Here is a 25459-nt window from a genome sequence, read left to right as displayed (position 1 = left end):
TCACAAGAAAACAAAAACCTTCTTTTCAGGTACAAAAATTGTCTACATGTATATATGAAAAATATTCCTATCTCAAATATCTACGTAATTATGACTTTCTATTCGAATTGACACAAAAATTTAAAAATTGCATTTATAACGTCCAGATAACATGTACATGCCAATAAGGCGAGTTTAATTGTCAAAATTGAGGCTCAATTATGATACTTCATGAACATGTTTGATATTAATTATCAGTATATTTATTGTTATAGTTGCTTATCAGATATAAATATTTGATATTGATGATTTTCTTTTTTGAAATCGATTACAATGACATCATAAATTTCGATCATCGTCAATTAATATATGCCAATTATCAATGTCAAATATGTGGACTAACCACTAACTACTATTACAATAAATTAACAAATATTATTAAAATAGATAGATACCCGTATATTGATGGGAATACGAATGCATGACTTCACGGAATCTCAATTTTGCTAATTAAATTAGATCTCATTGACATATTAATGACTAATATATTAATAATTGTGTTGTCAATGGTTGAGATTGCAATGTAATTGTAATTAATTTTATTTAAAAAAAGAAAAACATGAGCATGGTTTTCTAGGAAAAAATCTCAAAATGTACGTTGGTGGTCCAAGAATTTCATGCAATTTGTCTTGACTAGAGAAATGAAATGAGATGTATGGATCTTATGGCTTGCCTATCTTATTGGGAATTTTGCATCATGTGCAAAATCCCTTTGTGTCCATAATGGAATTAAAAGTATGTTTGGTTTGATCTAAAAGTATGAGTACGAAACAAGTCAAAGTAAAAATAAATGTATAAAAAATAGTTTGGTATTTGGTTAGGATGAATATATGAAGAGGAAGTAAAACTCGATCACAATGTTTGGTTTTGTGTTTTGGCCCATTTTAGAGATGGGCCAAAAAATCTTGTTTTGTTTTTGTGTTTTGCACACCTTCACTAGGTGTGCAATTGTAACTTATTTATTTTTATTATTTTTTTATTATTTTTTATTCTTCTCTTATCATAAATATATATATTATATTTCACTAACAAACAAAATACTATATATACATACACATATATATTACTAAATATATATATTAAAAGACATGATTTGACAATGAACAGTAACTCCTGTCTCCCAAATTCCAACATCAAACCTACACTACTTATTTTACATTATTTTATATTATATTAAAACACAAATCTAAACATACCATTTATCTCCAAAACACAAAAACAAAAACATCCAAAACATTAATCCAAATATAGTGGATGTATGTGAAGCTCCTCCGTAGTTTAATTTTCTTTCTATTTAATATTGAGCGGAAAAGTGAAAGTATAAGACCAAAAAGACATATATATATATATATGTTTTAATTTTATTTACTCTATTTATATATATATACATATAGTTTTCTTCCAATCTTTTCTCCGTCTCGTTGATAATGCCTTACATAATCGCCAGAGAAAATATAACAAAATAGCTGAAAAATTACTGCATCGAAGTCAACGATAAATATTTTTATTAATAAAAAAGTGTTTTTGTTCTTGTTTGTTGAATATTTTTATTAGTAAGGCTTTTAAACTTTTGATATACTAAAATTATATTAGTATAAGAATAATTTCTTTATTTTGTGATGTTAAAAGAAGAGAAGTATTATTTAGTGAATTTATGGTAATTCTCAATCTGTTTTTTTTTTACCAAATAAGTGGAAGTATTTGATATTTACTTTGCTTCATGTAGGTTCCGTCTGCTCAATCACATGTAAAGAGGGTACTTAAAAATTTTGAAAATTACCGAAAATCGATAAAAATCAGTTTTTGTTGTTTTTTAAGTGGATAAAAAATGTTGTAAATAACCAAAGTTTGATTGTAGATATTTTGTTATTATATATCTATGTGTTCTATTTATTAAGTATATGTGGAAGGTTAAAGTAATCAGATTTAGTTGTCAAAATTTATATATTGACCAAAATACCCTCGGACAAATATATATATTTTTTTATACACAAAATGGCTGTCTTTTTGAATTTTATGTGTGAATAATATTTATTTATGGACATCTAAAACTAATGAAAATTGTCTAAGAAATTACCATTTATGGATAAATTATTTATTTTATTTTTTTCTAATTCATATAATTAATAAAAATACTTAAATTACGTACAAAGAACGAGCTGGTATACTATGATAGCTAGTATAAATAATTGATCAACATTTGCTTTGACTTTATTTTTCGTACCCTATAAATAAAACTTAAGAACTGCTCCTCGTATATAAACTTAATTTTTTTAAGTACATTTAAAAATTGATTTATGGTTAAAACGTATGTATAATTATTCTTATACCCCAACTACGGCAGGTCGAGATTTACTTGCCACAAATATGACCTAAAATTATGTTGGACTTGGAAGAATGGATTTGGACCTTTTGGTTTTGGGCTCCGAACATAATTCGAAATGGAGTTTCAATTGGGTTGGGTCAGGTTATGTCTCATGGCATGGCCCCAATCTATTGATTCATAATGGTGCACAGCGGGTCAGATCGGTCCATAATTAACACAAAAAACTCAGTCCAGTACTTCTCGTGGTCGGTCTCGATCCTAGAGTGGTCCTGAACCTTCAAATGAGTCTAATCGAACCAGGCGGTACATTCCATTGCAATTTCTTCTCCCTTTTGGTGTCGATTCGGCCGGTCCATTTTTATGAGCATCAATAGTTATTAAATTGCTTTGGTTTAAATTTTAGATTATCTATTATTTATCTATTTTTATAATTGAAAATTTTATTCAGTTATTTATTTATCCATACCACCCCGATTCTTTACAGTAACTATCTTTGATAGACAAAATATAAAAAGATCGGTTACGCACTTATTTACATTTATTTATGTTACAAATAACCATGTTAGTAGTTAAGTAGTTCGATCAACAATATTTTATTATACACATTTAAAAATTAAAATTTTATTGACTTAATTCAAGTATTCACGTTCTATTCATTTAATTAACAGATACAATAAAATTTTTATAGAATATACTTCGAGTGCCGATATTAACAGACAAAAAATACTAAAATTGAATACTTCAAATATGAACATTTTATTTAATTAATTAATTTAGTAGTCCTCAAGCAATTAAAAAATTAAGACATCCAATGACTCATCATATCATCCTAATTACCAAACCTACTGATTTCATTCATAGTACTCTATTATTGTATATTTAACTACCTTTGCCAACCGGTCAACCGGCATTACCAAATGCCAACAACATAAAACACATTCATACGGAAAACAACATTAACAAAAGGGTCTGTTTGGCACAACTCCTCCTAACCTACCCTAAAATGCCCACCAATTACCTTTCTGTTTATACTACATTAAAGTCCTGTAATTTAGTGGATGTCGTGTCTCAAGATGATGTCATCCATTTTATGTGGTGGGATTATGAAAAATTTTAATCCCAAACGAGTTTGGTTTAATTTAAATTCAGAGTGCGTTTTGCTGAATTTGTAAGTTTTTTTTTTTCTTTTTTTAAATGTTTGTGAGTTTATAAGATACTAAAATGTTTTGGTATAATTATGAAGGGTAAATTATAACGGGTTCATCTGAATATAAGTGTTAAATACACTTTGCATTCCTGAACTATGCATAAAGTGCATTTACACCCCTGAACTATAAAATGTGACAAAATAACCCCTCATGGTATATACTATTTTTTATGACGAAAATGCCCTTACTATTTACACATATCTCTATTATAATCATTCTTCTAAATATAATTTGAATTATTATAAATAATTTTATTTAAAGTAGATACTACTCAAAATTTATAATTTTTAGACTAAGTATAAATTTGTATAAATTCCATAAATTTACAATTTTTATATTTTTTACACAACTAGTAAAAAATTTACATAATTTTGCCTATATTATATTGAACTTTTTTAAAAAATAAATTATCAATACAAATTTAGAATATTACATAGAACATATATATATATTGTACAATATGCAAATTTATAATATAATTAATATATAATATTTTATATTTTTTAAGTAATGATATGATATATTTTTATTATGTGAACATGTAAATGAATAAAAATTTATAACTTATATAACATAATTTTTTTATAATATTATATGCATTATGTATTGACACATATTTGTATGTATTTTTTAACATAATTTATTTTTTACAAATATTATTTTTAAAATAAAATATGAGTAAAATTTTAAATTACTAAAAAAAATTTAGGATAGATATTTTAATAAAATATATTTTAGAAAGTAGAATAAAAAAGTATAGGGGTAAGTGAGAAAAGGTATTTTTATTTTATCAATACCAAATTATTTTATCAGGGGTGTTTTTATTTTCTTTCATACTTTAGAGATGCAAATGAAACTAAATATCTAGTTCAAGGGTGCAAAGTGTATTTAATCCTTATTACAATTACCCTCTTGTTGTTTAAAAATTACAAGTATATCCCTGAAATTAATGATAGTATAATAAATACCTTTCATGACAACCCATAATTTAAAGAGGTATTTGTAATTTTTCAAATAATATATAACTAACTTTTATGGGAATCGATTGTAATTTACCTCATTCTAAAAGAATAAGTTTATAAAATTGGAAAATAAGACTATCTAAGAGAGTATAAGCGAATTTTGAAGAAATCAAGGGCTGTGTTTGGATTTGTGTCTTTGTATTTTTCGAAAGAAGATAAAACACACTTAATATTTATTTTTGTGTTTTTACACTTTATCTGCATGTTTTTCTGTTTTTCAACTTTCTATATATAATATATATATATATACATAATATAAAACAAACATGATTTGACAATAAACAGTAATTTTTGTCTCCAAAAAATACAATATTAAACATAAAATATTTATATATAAATATATATGATTTGACAATAAATAGTGATTTTTGTCTTCCAAATCCCAACATCAAACCTACACCATTTATTTTAAAATATTTTAAATTACCTCAAAACACAAATTCAAACATATCATCTATTTTCAGCACATACTTATTTATCTCTATTTTTCTCTATCTATCTCTAAAATACAAAATAAAACACTCAAACTTAAAATCCAAACACAATGAAGGGTTCTCGATTTATTTTAGGATTTTAAGTAATTTCTTCGATTTTGATTATATTAATTACAGAACTGTTGTTACTAACATATATGAGCGTCATAATGTTGTTTTATTCAAATACTTAATAACTTATTTTTTAAATAACATCTAGAATTTTAAAGCCCTAAAAAATTAATTTAGAGATACACCCTCTAAGTAATAAAAAAAATCATTTTATTTATTTGGTCAAACCGAAATTGAAGAGTACAAGAAGGACCACTGAAACAAGTTGACCAACATTTATCTGTTTCAAAGAGTATATAAGCTCTAATTATTTTATATTGGATTTGATGAACTCTTCTATTATTTTTGTACCAGTCGTTGTTTAAAATATTACAAAATCTTATATTATTTTTATTTTTTTAAAGGAGGGTTAAGATTGATTCCCCAATTTTACATTGGAATTACAAGATTTGATATTAAACTCGTTTCTGGGTTGGCATTTATAATTTTTGAAGCCCCTAAAATTAATATTTGGAATTATGTATTGGAGGTATTGTGATCTATAATGGTGTGTAAATATTAAATTAATAATTATAGTCCCACTTATTTTTTATATATTTAGAATTAGGCCATCAAAAGCATATGAAATAAATTATTTACATTATTAACTAAAATAAAAATTGGTAGAGTCAAATTAAAAAATCGAATTGTTTAAAGTTGTGAAAAATAGTAACTAGGATCAAAATCAAGCTAGAAAAAATAGGCCGTGGATGATAGAATAGCATGATGCGATAATTACATCGTTTTATTTTTTGAATTTGGTGTAATTATATATAATTTTTTTTATAATTTAAAAAATTATATTTAGTATTTATGACATTTATTTATGTTTACTAAAAGAATTCCTCCTAACTAAATTAATCGCTTTTGCTATTATTAGGAAAAAAAATAGACGAAAGTTCTTTTTTGCTCTCAATTGTGTTATTAATGACTTATTACAGGTTAAATAAATTTATTTTGAGCAAACTAGCATTATAAAGATGAATATATACCTATTCATATGCATTAGTGTGTGAAAGATGCATAAAGGTAGTTTTGTTAGATAATAAATTATTTGACCTGTAATAAATTAATTAAAAAATAAATATAAATATTAATTCATTTTTGTTAACTAATATCAGAGTAAATTTTGACTAATGAATGTATTTATTTATTGGACTAATATAAGATATTAGATGTTATTTTTCAAATTTCAGGATAGGACAATAATATACCTACCATGATTGCTGCAAGACTGCTCCCATCCAAACAGATCCTTAGGTCAAAATTGGCCCACTTCTTGGACTTTTACATGGGTGATGGGTCCATGTTCATAGCATCCCCATATTCAAAGTTCAAACCCCCAATCCCCAATTTATTTTTATTTTTCATAGAAAAATCTGAAAACCCATCACTTAAATTAAAAACCCATTAATTAAAAAGGCATTAAATTATGGGATTAATGAGAAAAGTAGGATGGTAATTACATCATGCGCCCACGCTGTTTTTGTTTGCGGTGGGGGTTGCCTTTTTCTTGAGTTTCATCGCGTTTCTTGAGAGTGCTCTCTCCCTCTCTCTCTCTCTCTCTCTCTCTCTCTCTTTGTTATGGCCGCCTGAACCGTCTTCGTTTCTTTTCCCAAAGTCCAAAAACGTATAACTCTCTGCTCCATGATTTGTCGTTAAGATTAAAGGTGGGTTCTTGGACTATACAATCATATATGTTCATACTTCTTTTGCTGTGATTGTTTTTGTTCGTTTTGTTATATGTGTTCTGATTCTTGCTTTACTTCATCTGTTTCTTAATTAGTTTGAATTTTATGGAAGTTTTTGTTTTGTGTAACGTACAGTGAAGGTGGTGGGGTGAGCTGAAATCGCGTTGAATCAGCTGTTTATTTGTTAATTCACTAGCCTGAGTTAAAAAAGTTTTTGGGTTTTCGTGAAAATCAGTGAATTGCTTTGGAAAGTTGTGATCTTTTGAGTTCCAATTTACTTAAGAAGATAAGATCAGGTGAATGATTGTAAGTGACATAAGTGTTTGCTGTCATGCTCTTCTCTTAGGTTATGGTTTAGAGGCAGATGGATGCAAGTCTGGTTCTTTTTCTCTTACCATATACTTGTTGCTATTTTTTTTCCCCGATTGGAGGAGTCCTAAGTAGTCCTCTGATTGTCTTGGTTATTATGGGGAGGAAAAACTTAATGATTCTAACTTTTATTTCCTTCTCAAATTTTCTCTTGTTTTGTTCATTTGGCAACGCGGACAATTTGCATTTGACAAAAACAATCTCTTTATTCGGTTTATCCCGACCTTTTATTTTCTGAATTCATTTGATGGAAATGAGACTTTGTTCTTGTGCTCATACCTGCATGTGTTTGTAGGAGAGTGGAGGTTTAGAAAATGGAGAAAGATGAAGACTCAGGCAGCCCTGGCTGGAGTGCATCATTCTTCATGCAAACAACTGAAGATGTTGCCCGAGCTGTTGCAGCAGCAGCGGCTGCTGTTCACTCACCACGACCTTCTGTGGTATATTCATCTAGAGCTGAAAGTAGCAGCCAGCTTCAAAGACTTCAACATCATGTCTCTAGGATACTAAAGGGCCTATCCAGTTCTCCTGAAGTAAAAAGTGGACCTTACAACCCAGAAATACTAACTAGTCAGAAACGGCAGTGGGCTAGCTTTCAATTGCAGTCCCTGGTACGCTTTCTTCTCATAAGTTCACTATTTCACTCTTTAACTGTTAGTTGGCAAAGTTTTTAGTTGTTGGTTATTAGTATTTCAAGCGGGATAAACAGGCATGCAGATAATGAAGAAATTGCCATCTGATTTACTTTGGAAATCTAGAACTTATTCACCCTCCCTTTGAAATGATGAACACATAATAGGATCAAGTATTAAAGTTCACTCTCTTAAGTTAATTTCTCTAATTAGTAAAACTCCAATTTACTCAGTAACTGCTAAGTAATTACCCCCTCCCCTTTTGTTTTGGATATGCCTGTAGTCTGGATGTTTACAATTTTCTTTTATGTTGATGCTATCATTATCATACAAATGGAGAAGTTTGTTCTGTGTGGTTTTTCGCGTATCGTTATGTTACTAAAGTCTGCAGGATCACAGAGTTTGGAAGGAACCATCTAAGCTTTTTGAAAGCATGGTAGTTGTGGGACTTCCTCCCAATTCTGATATTCAAGCACTTCAAAATCTATATTCTGCTAAAAGGTTAGAGGGTTCAGGGAAATTTCGAAGTTCACTTGGTGGTCAGCATCAGCCTCTTGTAGAACCTACTCTTGAGCCTCAGGTGCTTATTTGCGTTCTTTTTGCTGCCATAATTTCTTTATCAAGATTTGTTACTTTTGTGATAATTATAGAAATGACAAACAATCTTCTCTTCTGGCTTTCAGGTCTTGTTTGTTTACCCTCCTGAAAAACAGCTGCCACTCAAATACAAGGATCTCCTTTCATTTTGCTTTCCTGCAGGAGTAGAGGTGGGATGAAGTGCTGTGATTTGTCCAGCTCTTAGAACCAGTTTTACTCTGTTTAAGTTAAAATTCTGTTTTCTTTTTCCTCCTCCTGAGTGGTCACAATGGTTTATATTTCTGTTCAGCTAATGCAGATTTTGATTGCAATTCAAATCTATTTAACATAGTTTGGAAGGTTGAACTAACTCGAAGCCTATTAGGTTTTGAAAATTGTAGCAACTCTGCATTTTTAAAAAATATCTGATCTCTTGTTCATTTTCTTGGTATAGTTGATTTTATAGGACTTTACAAGCTGATTATAACAGGCTTCCCTTTTTCCTTTTATGTCCAATCTATGACACTTTCTGGAATTTCTCTACGAGAAACACAACATAATTTGTTCGATGTTCTTGTGATAGTTGTTACTTCATTAACTTAAACCAGTCTGTTTCTTGGTCAACAACCTATTGCCTCCTAGTTGAATCAGTGAGTTGAGTCTGTAAATCTGTAGAGTTTGTCTGTGCTTGATGCATGATGTATTAAAGTTCTTGGCAGAGTTTCTTGCACTATTGGATAGCTTGCATGTTTCTTTCAATGCTTGGAAGGAGAGGGCTGATGTTCAGTCTATAGCTAAAAGAACAGGAAATACAGATATTGTTTGTTCTCTAACTGACTTCTGAACATGCATAATCATATCTAGTAGGTGTGTGGGTCTGTTATTTTGTGGTGAGCTTCTAATTGATTCCTGATAGCAGGTTAATGCTGTAGAGAGAACTCCATCAATGAGTGAGTTAAACGAAATACTCCTGGGACAGGTATTTGAACGGACTTATTTTTCCTTTGAGTTCTTCTATCAAAATCCATGTCATGGTTCTTTCAGTAAAAATTGAAAGTTCCCAAGCTAAAATAGGGCTTTGAATTAAAATGTCTGTATAATTATTGTTCACTTCATCGCTGTGTTTCCTAAGAGTATGGCTGATTTCTGGGAGAAGTACATCTGCAGATTGTCTGGGAAGTCCGGCCAACCTGTTACTCTCTTCCCTACGTTCTTTTTATTTTCATACTCTGTTTATCTTCTTCTCATCTCCAATGAGTAGTGGTGCATCTCTGTTCGGAACCATGTATTAGTAGGTTCAACCCCTATCTGACTCCCTTCTTAAAATATATCACCAAGGTTCTCTTTCAGTTGTGAACTTTGAGAAAGTAAACCTCCATCGCGCATGTCATTGCTAGCTGATCATGCAGAATTCTAGCACAGCAGTGCCCATTACGAATCTTTGCCTTCATTTTGTGGAGTGTTTTATAAATACATTTGGTGCTATTTACAGGAACATCTCAAAAAGAGCGATCTGTCCTTTGTCTTCCGGCTGCAGGTATGCTGAAAACTTATTGCTCCCATAAGGATATTAACATGTTCCCTGTTTCCGTTGTAATAATTGGATGGAAATAATGGGTAAAAAGAGTACTTTTAGTTTCTTCGGGTGATTGCTTTTTGAGTTTTTCATTGTTTTTTAAACATTCTTGAATTAGAATCTATTTTTGTGGGAAAAATGAAATTTCTCTTTTTCATTAAGGGAGATAATGTTATCCTCTGTTTGGGTAGGACCATAGATGACTATGGTCTTCTGAGTTGTCTTAGACTATTAGTTCGCTTAACTCTCTCTCTCTCTCTCTCTACCACACATGCACATGGAGTCTGACCTTTTGATTTCTTTTCATATGCAGGTAGCTGATGATTCAACTCTTTATGGTTGCTGTGTTTTGGCTGAAGAAATCATACAAAACCCATCAGGATTGATTTCCATGATTTCAGAAGGGCAACCTCGTTGCCCGAGTCTGAGCCGCCATATCTTAACTACACATCGTTGTTATTGCATTCTCTCACGGCTGCCATTTTTTGATCTGCATTTTGGCGTTTTGAATAGGTCTGAGAATACTTCTTTGTCTACACTGCTGCATGTGAAGCTTCCATATGGAATATTATGCCCATAATTCAGGAGCACTTTGTAGTATTATGAATGTATCCACACTGTGCTGTGTGTTTACTTGCATGTCTGCATTTAGACATTGTTCCTCGATTGCGAAAGTGTGCACATGCTATCATCCTTTACAAAATGAGGCATAAGGAAAGGGGGGCAGGTAAAGAAAGAAATAGCTACCTAAAGAAAGGTTTTGTAAAGATTACCCAGGTTTAACTTTGGTAGAATTATTACAAGATAATATGTCATTAAATTTCTTCCTGAATGTGTGAAAGCTATTTATAAATTTGGTTTTCTCACTGAATTCTTGTGATAGATGATCCCTTGTTTCTTGTCAGTTTGAATTTAGGTACTGTATTTGATTTCTGTTCCACATGAAACCTTCACGAGGAAAAAGTATTAGAACATGGACTAACTTCCTAATTATTTCTATTTTTCGCTACACACTCCAATCTTGACGATTTAACTAGTCTATGTTTAAACAACTTACTTTTTGGTGAAGGAATATATTTTCATTCTTCATTCTACATCATATTAAGATGCAGAGTATTTCACCATTCAAGAACTATATTAATGTATTTGATCGTTTACTACATCCCCAGAATTATTGTTGGTAAAACTATCCAAAAGCTGACACAGAACAATTGTTTTCTTGCCACTGCTCATTCTTGATGTGTTTATTTGATCTGCAGCATCTTCACTGAAGAGAGGTTAGAACGGTTGACGAAGCAGATAAGTTATTTGGATTTGGAGTCACCTATTGGTTATGATATGGTTGAAATGGTAGACGAGAAAGCTGGTTGTTTATCACAGGAGGATGGAGCACGCAACACGCAAAATGGAATAGTTGAAGCTTATCAATCAAGCACAAGTGGTTCTATCTCAGGAGGAGTGACGGATGATATGTCTCACATTGAACATAAAAATTTAAATGGGGATGGCTACTCCAAGAAGGAACCTAGTGATGGTGATGTCTCACTTGATCCTGAAACACCAAGGCTTTCTTCTTGTGGAGAACCTCCAGTAGATAACTCTGTCAATGACATTTTTACTGACAAACAATCAGCAGACAGGCGTTTACCAAGTGCTGTTTTACCTTTGCTGCGGTATCAGCAATGTGAAAGCTCTGAATCTTCCTCCAGGTAAATTATCTCTGTTCTTGGCTCTAGTGTTCCTAATTTCATCCCAGAAATGCTTACATTTAGAGGATATCATTCCATGTATCGCTGATATGTGTAAGTATATCATAGCAATTTATTGTTTTTGGAGAGAGGAAAGGTAGATGCTAAGGTAGATGCTCTTTTACTGTGCTTTATGGCTTAAGTAAATTTATGTGGGACCATTCCCCTTCAATCTTAGGTTTGTAGTGAATTACATAATTCATAGAGGGTAGCAGGTTATAAATTTGCCTGGTCCGCAGAACAACCTGACAGGTTTAGTGCTCTATATTGTCTGCCAATATGCATCAATACCCTACAGGTTTCGGTGAAATGTAGCTGTTTGGGTCCAGACTTAGTACTACGAAGCTGACAGAAACCTCCCAAAATTGTTGCATAGATAGCTCGATTTCTTGATTCCTGGTAGTTCTATATTCCACGATCGATACAGGTTAATGCTACAAAATGTGTTCACTGCTAATGCAGTTTCCAAGGTTCTCCAAGTGAAGATAGGCATTTCAGAAGTGACATAGATGAGGCAGAAACGGAAGAGGGATCATCATCTGGCCAAGATATCTTCAGCGAACACAGTGATATCCTTGAGTGGGCAAAGGTCGGAATTCTGTACTCAAGGTGTATTTTGGTCTCTGCCACAATGATTTGGCTACTGAAGTGGTCTATGTTTGGCCACCCACTTTGCAGGCAAGCAACCATGGATCTCTACAAATAATCTGTGAATATTACCAATTAAGTTGCCCAGCACGTGGCTCGACAATCAAGTTCCAGCCTTTGGATCACCTGCATCCTCTAGAATATCATAGACCTGATGAAACAGTTCTACACATTGCAGGATCAACAATTGATTTGAGGTCTTGCAACACAAGTTTGGAATTAGCAGAGGTATCCTGGTTTTGAATTATTATACATATTTAGTTTGACAAACACTTCTGCTTTCCTAGAAGGGCTCTAGCGTTTCACCCTTCGTCTGAATAACAAATTGTGGAGACAATTGTTAATGTATCAACCAACTGTTGCTGCTCATTTGACGTGTGTGCAAAATAAAATTATATGTTAAAGCATGTGTAAGTAAAAAATATAGTAGAAATAATTGTTTTCGAAGAAAATGAATTAACTACCGAAATTAGAGAAAATGTGAAATTGGTTTGAATGTGATTTGTGTAATGATTGACTTGAATGAATATGAATAAAATTCAACACTTATGCAACTCTTTTCATGGAATTATTTAATAACTTTGAAATAATTTTTATAAATGTAATGTCCTATGAAACTAACAACATATATTCAACAGTAATCAAATACAGTATCAAAAAGGAATGAACCAGTAGAATGAAAATAATGTGTTTCATGATAGTATATTCATAACTTTAAAATGCAAAATGCACCTTTTTTCTACATGCTAATCTTCCGACTTGGCCTTTGATAGAGACAAAGGTAAGAACTATTTTTGCTCATATAGCTGAAACAAAAATAAACAATTAAATATAATGCTAGGGTCTGAAGTTACAATCAGTTCTGTTATACTAATAATTAGGACAATTGCAGGAAGAAAATTTACAGTAATAGGTTTATGAAAAATTTGTGCATACAACATAAAGGTATTTGAGTAAATGTACTAAAGAGACCAAATTTTAACTTTAGGTTCTCTCCCTTTATAAAAGAATATAGATATTAAATGAGATTGTCCTGTATTTGTGGCTGAACTTGTTAAACTTTGGAGCAACTGTTGCGTTAGATTGTCAGTGTCATCCTTTCTGTTGAAGGTCTCAATTGTAATTATCAAGTACTGGTTCTCCTCGTAGGCCCACAGTGCACTCATGGTGGAGGAGGAGGCAGCAGCATTGTCAGTATGGGCTGTTTCTTGTTTATGTGGTTCCCTCCGACTAGATCATGTATGTTCATCACCTATTGGAGAAATGAATTCCTTCTATTTTGCCTATCTTCTAATAAATTCATATCAGCTTGCTTGAAGTCATGATATAAATTCAATGAACTATTGAATTGGAGATTTAGCACACACAGCTACATGTATATGGCAGGGGCTGTTCATATTTTCAGGCATATCCATTTACTGTCTAGTGTCACTGCCTTACATAGATTTAATGAATGCTTTCATACTCGTATGTCACTAGAGTTATTGATTGATTTGCCTTTTACAGGTGTTGACATTATTTGCTGGGGCTCTATTGGAGAAACAGATTGTGGTTGTTTGTTCAAATTTGGTATGCCTTGTAAATGGATCTGATTGTGAATTCTTATATGATTTCCATATCAATTCAATGCTAATTTGTTCTCTTTTCATCTAGTCTGAATGTTTCTCAGTATCCAGTAAATTTAATGTTTCTTAGAACTATGGTATTGTTGTTTGAATATTTTGATCTGTTTTTGACTTGTAATAGCTTCAGATCATCTTGTCACATAAATCTTACAGTTTTCTTATGATGTAAAGTTGGCCGTATTCAAATGTTTTGGCTGTTTCCAGGTTTTTTATAATCTTAGCATTGAAATTCTTATTATTCGCTTTTGCTTCTTTTTTTCCTTTCTTATTTTTCTTCGGGTTATTCGCACCCAATCCCCTTTGGAACTGCAGTTGTTTACAAACACCCCCTTGCATTCACATTTTGGACGGAAAATCCTGACTTCAACACAATATTTTGGCGAACTTTAAAATTTGTTCTTCCCCTAACAGACCTTATATATTACCGACCAAAATATATTTTATAATGTTTTGAAACTTGTTGGGGTATAATGTAATGTATATATCAAAATGAGATAAATGTAATAAACGATTGTACTAGAATTATAGCTTTTGAGGACGGAAGGATGGCTGTTGAAGATGGGAAAATTAGCCATTTTTGGTGTGTGTTTTTCCGTTTTCCTTTTCACATTGCCATTTTGGACATCTTTCTTCTCTGATTCTAGCTTGTCTTTTGTTATTTTCTTGTGCAGGGAATTTTGTCCGCCTTAGTTCTGTCTCTTATACCCCTAATTCGGCCTTTTCAGTGGCAAAGCTTGTTAATGCCCGTAATTTTCTATTCTCATCTGTAAATATTTTTAGCTGTTTCCTGGATTTTATTGCACAATTTCATTTAGTTGACAATAATGGCAGGGTTTGCCTAATGACATGCTGGACTTTCTTGATGCACCTGTCCCGTACATAGTAAGTGTTTACATTAGGGGCTAAATAGACCTTTTGAATGATTTTCAGTAGTTTAAATGCCATCACTTTTAAGTACTTCCATTTTGTGATTTTTTTGGGGCTATTACTTTGCACGTAAAATTCAAATGTTAAAAACAAATATATGCATTTTTACAACCACATTATGTTCGTTTATATGCTAAAAGATTTACGAATTGGCGTGTGTCACTGTTGTATTTTAATCATGTCGCTTTGTCAGTGTCATAGGAAATAAGTGGATGTTAGTGCACTTAAGTGTTTGCTTAAATGATATAAGCTTTTTGCATGTTTATGTTGAAGTTAGGACTTTCTTCAACGCTTCACCATAACAATTCTAATAGGTTGACTATCTGGAGGTTAGATGGACCTAGTTGTACAAATGATAAATTTTGTTTATTCTTGTGGGCAGTCTTCTGTGGTACATTACCATTTACTCAGTGCTCCTGGTTTCTTGTGATTTATCATTTATTTTTTATTTCGATCAGGTGGGGGTGAAGAACAAGACGAGCGAGGTGCAGTCAAAGTCACCAAATGTCATTTTAGTGGATGCAAACAAAAACCAGGTACCTCTATTTCTAAATTCTAAACTTTTTGCTTAAGAAATGATACAGTGTTCACATACAAGTTATAGTGATGCCCTATTGAAGTGTTTCTTGTAGATGATATTGGTCCTACATCTGGATGTAGTAACCAATCAAATTTGATTGTTTTTCCTGGATGAACAAAATTGGAGGGATCTACTGAAATTTCCCTTGTGGTAAAATGGGTGGGCAGTGTTCCTGGAAATAGTTCTATTACATCCTGAGGATGGCAAAAATTATTTCCAACTGATGGTGTGTCTTCATGGAATTAATATACCTAGGAGAAAATTTCATGTTAGATTCCAAGCTTTATTGTTTAATATGTGCTACTCTCTCTTTTGGCTTTGATACCTTTGGGTCAAATCCTAACCAGCAAGGCTGCTTTTTTGTTTTTCCTCTTTTTTAAATGACTGAAGAAAAAAGAATTGGTCTACAAGTATGTGGAGATGCTGCTCTTTGTAGTAATCTCTTCACAGTTCTAAGATTCCCTTTCCCTTCATCATTGTATATATTCTTAGTCCAAGACGGCTGGTTGAAACTGATAATTTTTCTTGTAATATGGTCAACAGGTGAAATCACCAACAATACCCCAGCTACCTCAGCAAAGAGAGCTTTACTCACGCCTTAGTTCTTACCACGCGAAGCTTGTGGGAGAAAGTTATTTGGGGAAGAAAAGGCCAGTTTATGAGTGCACTGATGTGCAGGTAGGTTGCTAAAATCGGCCGTCACTCCCTTTTGTTTTTAAGAATTTGACTTGAGATTAAGTTTGATCCTACTAATTAAGTAGGTACTACTTTTTTCAACACACGTGCAAAAAACACAAATCTTTTATGGTGCATCTTTCTAATTATAAAGTTTGATAACTTGTCGACAACTATTTGTTAACACCCATCACGCTATAAGTGTTAAAGATAATATAATTACTAATAAAACGATTTACTTTGTGGACAAAATGAAGAAGAGTATACAAGTAATTTTCTTTTTTCTATTTTCTTCCCCTCTTGCGAGTTGGGACTGGTGAATTGCTATTGGTACTGAGTTGGGATACAAGCTGAAAATGCCAAAGTTATAAATAGAGGGAGTTTATGGTAACCTACTCTAGGGATGTTAGTTTATTGTAGTCAAAATGCTCATTTGGCTACAATAAAAGAGACTGCACGAATTGAGTCACCAAACATAATTTACTATTGTATTAATCGCTTTGCACTTAGGGTGTTAGGGGGCAAGGCCTTGGATGCTTTTTAAGTGCGCGTTTTTGGCAAATCTAAAAAAGAGGCTTTTAATCTTCCAATTGTGATCTTTAGTTTGTGTTTTTGATTGAGATTCACTTATTGTCCTGCCAAATTCACTGCCAGCTGTAAAGATGAACTGTGGCAGAATAATTATATTCTTAACGCATACATGAGTTTGGGTTAATTTAACTTGCATTTAGGTATTCATTTAGCTCAGACACTCACTGAGAGGATGTCTATCATTAATGAGGGTAGAGAACTTTCTGTTACAAATCGCGAATACTTTTGTAATTACACCATCAAGAAACTCAGCAAGGATTTCTGTCCTGTTGAAAGGCACTAGAAATTGTCTGCATGCAGATCTTCACATCAAAGAAACTCTTCAACCTGAATTCTCATTTTTTGGTTTAAATCACAGTTATAAAGTCTTTCTTTGTTAGAGTAAAATACAAAAAAGCTATACCCCCAAAAGAGCTGATAATTAGATTCCGCCATTTAATTAAAAAGAGTACACTTCCTCCTTTTTACTGGCAGATGACAACGAATATAAATAAGCATTTTACTTTGTTTACTTCGAGTCAAATTGTTCGAAAGATTTCTTGTAGAGCTTGCTACTCTTGTTTCATGTGCATTGGTGATACTGCCTATCTGATTTGATTTTCGGCCTGTAAAATTTGTAGGCTGAAGCTGCCAAAGGGTTCTTAGGAGAGTTGCGGTCTTACTTGGATTCGCTATGTTCTAACCTTCGTTCTCATACAATTACTAACGTTCAATCAAATGATGACAAGGTTTGTTTCTTTCAAAATTACTGGTATTTTGATGACAAGATTTGGAACTCTTCAAAGCAAAAAGTGTGTTTTTGCTCAATCAAATATAGCGAAACAAAATGCTATCAGTATTTATGCACTTCAAGGTTCACTGTTCGTGTGACTGATTAGGGGTGCAAACAATTCTTTCTCTTCAGCTTATTGGGAGCTTGAGCCGAGATTTAAGACTTAACTAATTATATAAAAGTTTTGGTATTTCTTGTTAAATAATGAACCCCAAACAAGGGCTTTTAAAGATTGATTTTACTAATTTCCTGTCGTATATCTACTTGTCAATCTGGTATGGTGAATAACTCATCTGGCTAATTTGTGAAGAACTGGACAAAGTCGTGCTGAGATAAATTTGCATCATCTTTCACTCTGTAGTTAGTGAAAGTTAGTTCTGTTGCCATTCTTACCATATCACTAAATTCTTCCTCTCATATCGTCTGTTCATGAAAAAGGAAATTGCAGCTTAATTCAGTATACTAGCGGCACTCATCATGATCACACTTCACTCTTTCTACTTTATCACCAAATTAAGTGCCAACAGTATATCCATTGATCTTCAGGTATCGTTGCTATTAAAGGAGAGTTTCATCGAGTCTTTTCCCAGTCGTGGTCGACCTTTTATGAAGGTGTGCCCTCTGTATAATTCTTCTTGCTGCTTTTTTAAGTTGAGGCTTTTTCCTTAAAAATACTCGCCTAAAGTTCACGTTTATTTTGGTTTATTATTTGAGTAAGAGGGTGTTTGGGTGACCCCATAAGCTCTTTGAAATATCCTATAGTCTCTGGTAAAATATTTTAAAGGAGGAGCTTAAAGATTTAAAAATAAGATATTAGGAACTTATAAGTTCCTTTTTCTAACTTATTTTAAAATTTTAACGAATTCCTTCATTTTCTTAATCATATTAATTACGAAATTTTCATTAATAACATCTTATGAGTTATATAATCTTATTTTATCCAAACATTTTAAGTGCTTATTAAAATGAGATGTGATTAGCACTAATAACATCTCATAAGATGTATGAGCTTATAAAATATTTTAAATCGGCTTACCCAAACGTTCTCTTAGTTTTTGAGTGTCGAAAGACTCAATAGTATCATGCTAACATTCCCAACTTTCCTGTTTATGTGTCGGAACTACAGCTTTTCGTGGACACACAGCTCTTCTCTGTACATACAGACTTCCTGCTATCTTTCTTCCAGAAGGAATAACGGTAGCAGCCGAAACGGACATCAACTCTCAGGAATGCGACCCCTGCAGCGTACACTCCAACAGCTTCAGTTGAAAGAATACACACACAGAAGGTGATATCTCCGACTCACTCTTCCACGGTCGGTGCACCATTTAGAGTTGAGGAAGCTAATAACATACAGCATTTTATATGTAACCTCATGATATAGAAATCGACACAAAGGGATGACAAACCTAATGTTGTGCAAGAGTCGTGGAAGTATATATATCATCGTTGTTAGTGAAATTTCCAAGCTGTATTCCAACCATTTGCACTTTGTGTCCTCGATGAAACAATCCAGTGGATTGGGCTCAGGATCGTCTACCAGAGGTCTTGAGTTCAAATATGGGTATGTACATCACGTGGGTGTGATGGGTGCGTGTATTGAAAAACAAAAAGAATGGATAATTAAACTCTTTTTTCCTGAGTTTTGGTGTAATTATATATAAATTTTATGTGGTTTGAAAAATTACATCTAATATTTTTGGAGTTTACTCCTATCTAATAAATAATTTTTTTAATTAAAATTCACTGTATTTGATGATATTAAAAATAGAAAAAAAAGAATTGGATAAAAATTTGATGATATCAATCAGCGTTGAGACATGTTAGTTAAGAGTGTTAAGTGGTCCCATTAAAGTTAGTTAAAAGGAAATGTGAGGAAGAGCAATGATATTAATATTTCTTCCCACTGACAAACAATTTATTGCTTTGAGAAAGATGAGCTGTCGCTTCCCTAGTAATTGCACATTTCTGTTTCTGCCACTCGTGAACATGTAATAAAGTTTGAATTAGCTGTCCTATTATTTACTGTTTCTCAACTTTAACTAAATTATTGGTAGGGGAGTAACTACATCATTCACCTCTCTCGGGTGTTTGGGACCTTAAAACAAAGAAGCTCGTTTCGCTCTTTGGAGTGACTTTTGTAAAGATTTTTCGATGTTTAAATCAGTTTGAGAGATCAAAAAGAAAATTCATAAAATAGTGCGAAAGTAAAAGTAATGTACTATTATTTGAAATAGCTGGAGTATTTATAAGGCTAAATCTTTGTACGTGAATGAGTTCACGTATCATCAACTCGGGCTCCTAAGTAGTCTTGGTTTTGGGTCCCAGTTTGAGCTGGGTCGGAGCGTGTCCGGCCGACTAGAAAATAGATTCTAGACATGATTGGGTATTTCACGCTTCTTTTTAGGAGGACGGTGGGGGAGGGTAATGTTTCGGTCTATATTTGATGAGTTAGATATATTTCCATCAAAATTAATTATAATTTCATCATGAATCTCGATATTAATATTCCTATTGATCAACATATCAACCATCGACATATGATAATATACATAATAAATAAATAATTATTATTAAAATAAAATAATAGCAATACATATATACGATATTTGGATATATTTATAATTGTGGAACATCGAATATATCTTCGCCCAACTAAATTGGGGCTCGAAGCGAATGAATCAAAGAGAAAGAGGGTAGGTCTTGTAATGAATGTTGTTTTCGTACTTTCTCCATCTAATAATAATTCCCATCCCAAACCTCAAAAATTAAATTTTTGTTCTACGGAAGTTGTGAAATTTTTGGATGTATGAGTTAGGACAATTGTGTCGGTCTGGATCCTCAGGTGATTCATTATTACTGTTTGGAAAAATTACACCTTTTGTTTTGTTTTTTTATAAAGTTTGATATACTTATATCTCGACTTAAAAATTATATTTAGTATCATTAATATTTATTTTCGTCCAACAGATAAATTCTTTCATTACTCAAAATTCATCAAGTTTGTTAATATTAGCAAAATAAAAATTGTATAAAAATTTGTAGTTACTCTTCATTGACTTATTACCGGGTTATTGCAAGTTAAAATAAGTTTTTCTTGATCAAACTATCCTTATACATCTTCATATGTGCTAATGCATATGCGGAAGTACATCTTTGGCATGATAATGCCTATTTACTATGATTATATATTTTTAATCTTAACAATTAATGATCCGTCTTAATCAAGAGGGGCTAAATGTACAGAATAAATATTCTCATGATCCGCACAGTCTCATGCACACACATCTCCCCCCTTCGTCGCCGTTGCCGCCCTCTCCCCTCCCCCTTGCCGCGGCGCTGCTCTCCCTCCCTCTCCCTATATATATTTATATATTTGCATAAATATATATATTTAACATTTTAATTGTATGTCCTCTTAAAAAAAAGGCATTTTACTTGTATGTATAAAATATATATTTTAATTGTATATATATTACATATATAATATAAATTTGTTTAATTATATACCATTGATCGAAATTAACAAAATCTCACCATTGATCTATTAATTGAATTTAAATTTTAAACTCAAATTCGATAATTTTTAAATATAAAAATAAGAAAAATAAAAAACAGAGAAAAAGCGCATAAAATACAAGAAATCATGTCAAGAAATGAATTGATTCATTTTAAAAATTACAGGATCATAAAAATTATTGTTATAATTTATATAAAAAAAAATATTTATTTATAATATTACAGATAAATTGCATTAAATTAAGATTATATATAAATATAAAGACAATCCAATTAAAGTATTTTTAATGGTAAGAAAGTAAGTATTATATTTATTAATTTGGAAGAGTGAATAAGACATATGATATAATTAAAAATTAGATAAAGCGTAATTTAAACCCAAAAAATTAAATTATCTTGTCTGAAAACTTGGTTTTAGTATGGGTATATAGTAGTTTAGTTTATGAATTTCCGTATTGTGGTTTGTCAGAGACAGGAGCTGCCATAAAAGCAGCATAGTTGCAGAAATGGCAGCAGATGCCCACAGAGCTGCTGCACTAGTCATAATACGTGTACAGTGCATACTCTGAGGAGAGAGAGAGAGAGAGAGAGGGTGTCAGTGTATGTATATATGTATCTATCTCTGAGAGAGAGAGAGAGAGATGACAGCAACGTGATCAGAACCATTAGTTTTATCCATGAACAGAAGATTCTGCAACACAAAAACTGGTCCCTGAAATAAATACAGCAGAGGGAGAGAGGGCTCTAACTCTCTCAACACTAAACCAAAACCCTTCTCCTCATTCTCATTTCTCACTCACTGCTACTACTCCTTTTCCTCCTCTTTGAAGATTGAATTTTTCTTTGAAAATTTTGATCTCAAGAACTGATCGTCAGGTTGTGGTTGGGGAGAGATGATGATGATGATGAATGGTGGAAGAAGTAGTAGGTTCCCTTTCACTGCATCCCAGTGGGAAGAACTTGAACACCAAGCTCTTGTTTTCAAATACATGGTCTCTGGAATGCCCATTCCCCAAGATCTTCTCTTCACCACCACCCCCCGTTCTCTCTCTCTCTCTCTCTTTATATATATATATATATATATATATATATATATATATGAAATTCATAAACCCTTTTCTTTCATGGTTTGATTCTTGTTTGTGTGATTTGAAATGGGACTTTTGTGTTGATTGTGTCTGCAGTTGGATGGAACGGGTTTCACATGGGATTTGGGAGGAAAGTAGACCCTGAGCCTGGGAGGTGCAGAAGAACAGATGGAAAGAAATGGAGGTGCTCAAAAGAGGCTTATCCAGATTCCAAGTACTGCGAAAGGCACATGCACAGAGGCAGAAACCGTTCAAGAAAGCCTGTGGAAATTCTCTCACAAGCGCCAACAAAAGCAATCAGCAACACATCAATCACCAAGAACGCACACCCATCCCTGGAATCCCACTTTCCTTATCCCCATTTCTCTAATTCCTCCAGGCCTCCAGGGATTGCCTTCTCATCTCAAGAAAACCCCGTCGGGTTTTTCCTGGAATCCAATAGTGCTTACTCTTCTTGTTCACCAGGCAAAGATTACAGGTTCCCTCAAACACTTGTGCTAAGCTTAATTAACGTGTTTCCAGCTGGTTCAAAATTGTCATCATTTTTTTTTCTTGTGATTACATTATTGACTGCAACAGTGTAAGTGCAGAAACAGCTATGGACCTGGAAATGGACTGAAACGAGAAACTGATGAACATGCATTTTTCTCATCAGAGCCTAATTCCAATCCTAATTCCGGGACCACGAGAAGTATCTCTGATAATTCCTCTGTGAACATTGATTCTTCTTGGCAACTGGTACCCCTGACAATGGGTTCAACATATTCTTCTGGCCTGGAAAACAGGCAGCAGCAGCAGCTCCAAATCCTTACAGACCAGCATAACCATGATCAAAACCATTACTACAACACTGATATGCTTTTGAACCCTGATCAGAGGGATCATGATCAGCCCAAGAAAGTCATGCACCACTTCCTTGATGAACTCCCACCTAAACACAAAGATTCTTGGCCTAATCCAGATGAAAACCTGTCATCAAGCCACAGAACTCAGCTCTCCATATCTGCACCCCCAAACTCCCTGCATGACTTCTTCATGACCCAAAAATGGTAAGAATCATGTCAACAAATTACACTCACATCTTTACAGCATCATCTAACAGCTGCACTCTCTTCTCCCTTTTCTTTGCAGAAAAAAAAAAAAAAAAAAAGATGAAGATAAGAAGTAGGTTTCCTGGAATCTAAGAGCAGCAGAGTGGTTAAATGATGGTGGGACAATGGTTTCCTGTTTGATCTATGGGTATAAATGTGCATTGTGGCCTGGAAACTGTTGTTCTTTTCTATGGAATTATAATGTATTTAGGTTTTCTTTCTCAATGTATTAGTATTTTAGTTTTATTTGTTTGAAAGGTATCTGCCACATGTATTGTACTTTTCCATCAGAAGAGAAAGATACATCCCTTGACTGTCTTCTGCCTGTTTCCTGTGATGCCTTTCAAACCCCTAATAATAGCTTTTACTTGTGGACCTCTATTTATTATGTTTTTTGTGTCTTTTTCTCGAATCGATTCGAATTTTTTATTTTAATTCTTTAATATTTTTTAAAAATAATTATAATTATATTCTTTGCTTTGTTGTTTTTTTACATAAATTATTTTTTATCTTTTCAAAAATTATAAAAATTACCTCTGACAACTTTTAAAATCTACAAATGCCCCTGGTGATTCTTAAAGAAAAAAAAAGGTCCCTGTTAATTAGGTTAATTTTTAAAATAATTTTTCAAAACAGAAATGCTCTTAGGGGCGTTTTTATAATTATAAAAAGGTAGAAGGGATCTCAAAGTAATTTTTTAAGATGAGTAACATAACCCATGTTTTTTCATTATTTAATTTTTTTTATTGAATCTCTATATAGAATTGCACCTTTAATAATAAAAATATTAAATTATTTAATTAATATATAAATTATCCCTTTTAGTAAAATTATTAAATTTTACTAAAATAAAAATTAAAAATAACTTATGTATTTTATATAAATCATATTAGAATTAATAAAATAACTAATTATTTATTTTAAAAAAATTATCCCTTCTTCCCCAAATACACCACCAGCCCACCCTAACCCCCATTTCGTTAAAATATCTGTTGAATAAATAAATTAATTTATTTTATTAATTTTAATTAAATTTATATAAAATAATAAATTATTTTTTAATTTAGTAAAATTTAGTTATAAATAAAAATAGAGGACAGCTAGTTTTTTAATTTCAAATAATTTATACAAATGTGATAATTTTTTAATTTAAACTTATAATCTATTAACTAATTTTGTTTATATATTAATTGAAATAATTCAATATTTTAATTTTTAAAGGATGCAATTTTATATAGAGATAAAAAAAAAGTTAATAAAATGATTTAAATTAAAATTAAAAATTAGATTGAATAATAAAAATATATATGGGATCATATTACTCATTTTCATAAATATTACTTTGACACCCCTTCTATCTTTTGATAATTGCAGAAACACCCTAAGATCATTTCTGTCTTTGAAAAATTATTTTAAAAATTGACCTAGTCAACAGGGACATTTTTGAATATTAATGGTTGTTGGGGGTGGTTTCTATTTTTTTTTTAAAAGGTGGGAATGGCTTGTATAAAAATGCAATAAGTGAAGGAGTGTAAATGAAATTATTCCTATTTTTTATTCTATATAACATACACATATTACGTGTATAATTTTTTCTAATTGAAGATAACATAATTTTTGTATTTGTGATATATATTAAATGAAATAAAAGATATAACGAATTTGATATTTTTAGTTTTCATTACAAGGAATCATGCAGATCTAAACATATTGATTAGGAATTCGCCTATTGTATTGAGCTTGCAGGGAATTTATCCCAGCAATGATGAGTCCAAATAAATAAATCTAAATCAAATTATTACAGAAAATTAGTGGATTACAAAAATTCTTAATACAGGTCCATATTACAATAACAAATACTACAAGAATAATATCGAATCTAATAATATAAAAAAGATAATACATGTAATGAAAGAGTAATTATAAATAGTAAACCAAGAACTAAATAAAAGGCTCAGGGGAGCTAAATCCGGTGAGAAACCCACATCGCTTAGGTCAGCAACTACACACGGTTGCTATACCCAACACAAGCCACGAAGGCTTCAACTACTCAAACAGCCACCAAAGGCTTCAACCACTCAAAAACAGCCTCAGTCACCCGAACCACTAAAATTTTCAATTAAAGGGTTCGAAGAACACTATTACTAGTATAGGAGAAAGGGGGGAAGGTTT

The 25459-nt window shown here is 32.1% G+C and overlaps 2 protein-coding genes across 2 annotated transcripts; both read left to right on the top strand.

Moving 5' to 3' along the window:
* LOC105161915 lies at positions 6658-19231 on the top strand. The gene is made up of 19 exons (XM_011079771.2): positions 6658-6849; positions 7535-7850; positions 8263-8451; positions 8555-8638; positions 9367-9426; positions 9940-9984; positions 10337-10536; positions 11283-11732; positions 12234-12360; positions 12450-12647; positions 13569-13658; positions 13926-13988; positions 14716-14790; positions 14876-14926; positions 15430-15507; positions 16095-16229; positions 17438-17545; positions 18136-18201; positions 18716-19231. Exons 2-19 carry the CDS (start codon positions 7554-7556, stop codon positions 18782-18784), a joined length of 2385 nt encoding a protein of 794 aa, XP_011078073.1. The 5' UTR covers positions 6658-6849; positions 7535-7553; the 3' UTR covers positions 18785-19231.
* Positions 22238-23512, top strand: LOC105161914 (growth-regulating factor 1). Its single transcript, XM_011079770.2, has 3 exons — positions 22238-22674; positions 22787-23245; positions 23328-23512. Coding segments are annotated over exons 1-3 (822 nt in total). The 5' UTR covers positions 22238-22312; the 3' UTR covers positions 23329-23512.

Source organism: Sesamum indicum, linkage group LG5 (assembly GCF_000512975.1).
Source record: "Sesamum indicum cultivar Zhongzhi No. 13 linkage group LG5, S_indicum_v1.0, whole genome shotgun sequence".
NCBI lineage: Eukaryota > Viridiplantae > Streptophyta > Magnoliopsida > Lamiales > Pedaliaceae > Sesamum > Sesamum indicum.
The sequence above is the reverse complement of the archived record's forward strand: the minus strand, read 5'-3'. Positions and strand labels throughout refer to the sequence as shown.

What these genes read in the sequence shown, in the direction of transcription:
- LOC105161915 (XM_011079771.2), top strand. Translation starts at nt 7,554, where the DNA reads ATGGAGAAAGATGAAGACTCAGGCAGCCCTGGCTGGAGTGCATCATTC. An exon ending in ACGAAATACTCCTGGGACAG is followed by an intron (nt 9,427 to 9,939) that starts GTATTTGAACGG and finishes TGCTATTTACAG; the next exon opens with GAACATCTCAAAAAGAGCGA. An exon ending in ATGAGTGCACTGATGTGCAG is followed by an intron (nt 16,230 to 17,437) that starts GTAGGTTGCTAA and finishes TAAAATTTGTAG; the next exon opens with GCTGAAGCTGCCAAAGGGTT.
- LOC105161914 (XM_011079770.2), top strand. Translation starts at nt 22,313, where the DNA reads ATGGGATTTGGGAGGAAAGTAGACCCTGAGCCTGGGAGGTGCAGAAGA. An exon ending in TCACCAGGCAAAGATTACAG is followed by an intron (nt 22,675 to 22,786) that starts GTTCCCTCAAAC and finishes GTGTAAGTGCAG; the next exon opens with AAACAGCTATGGACCTGGAA.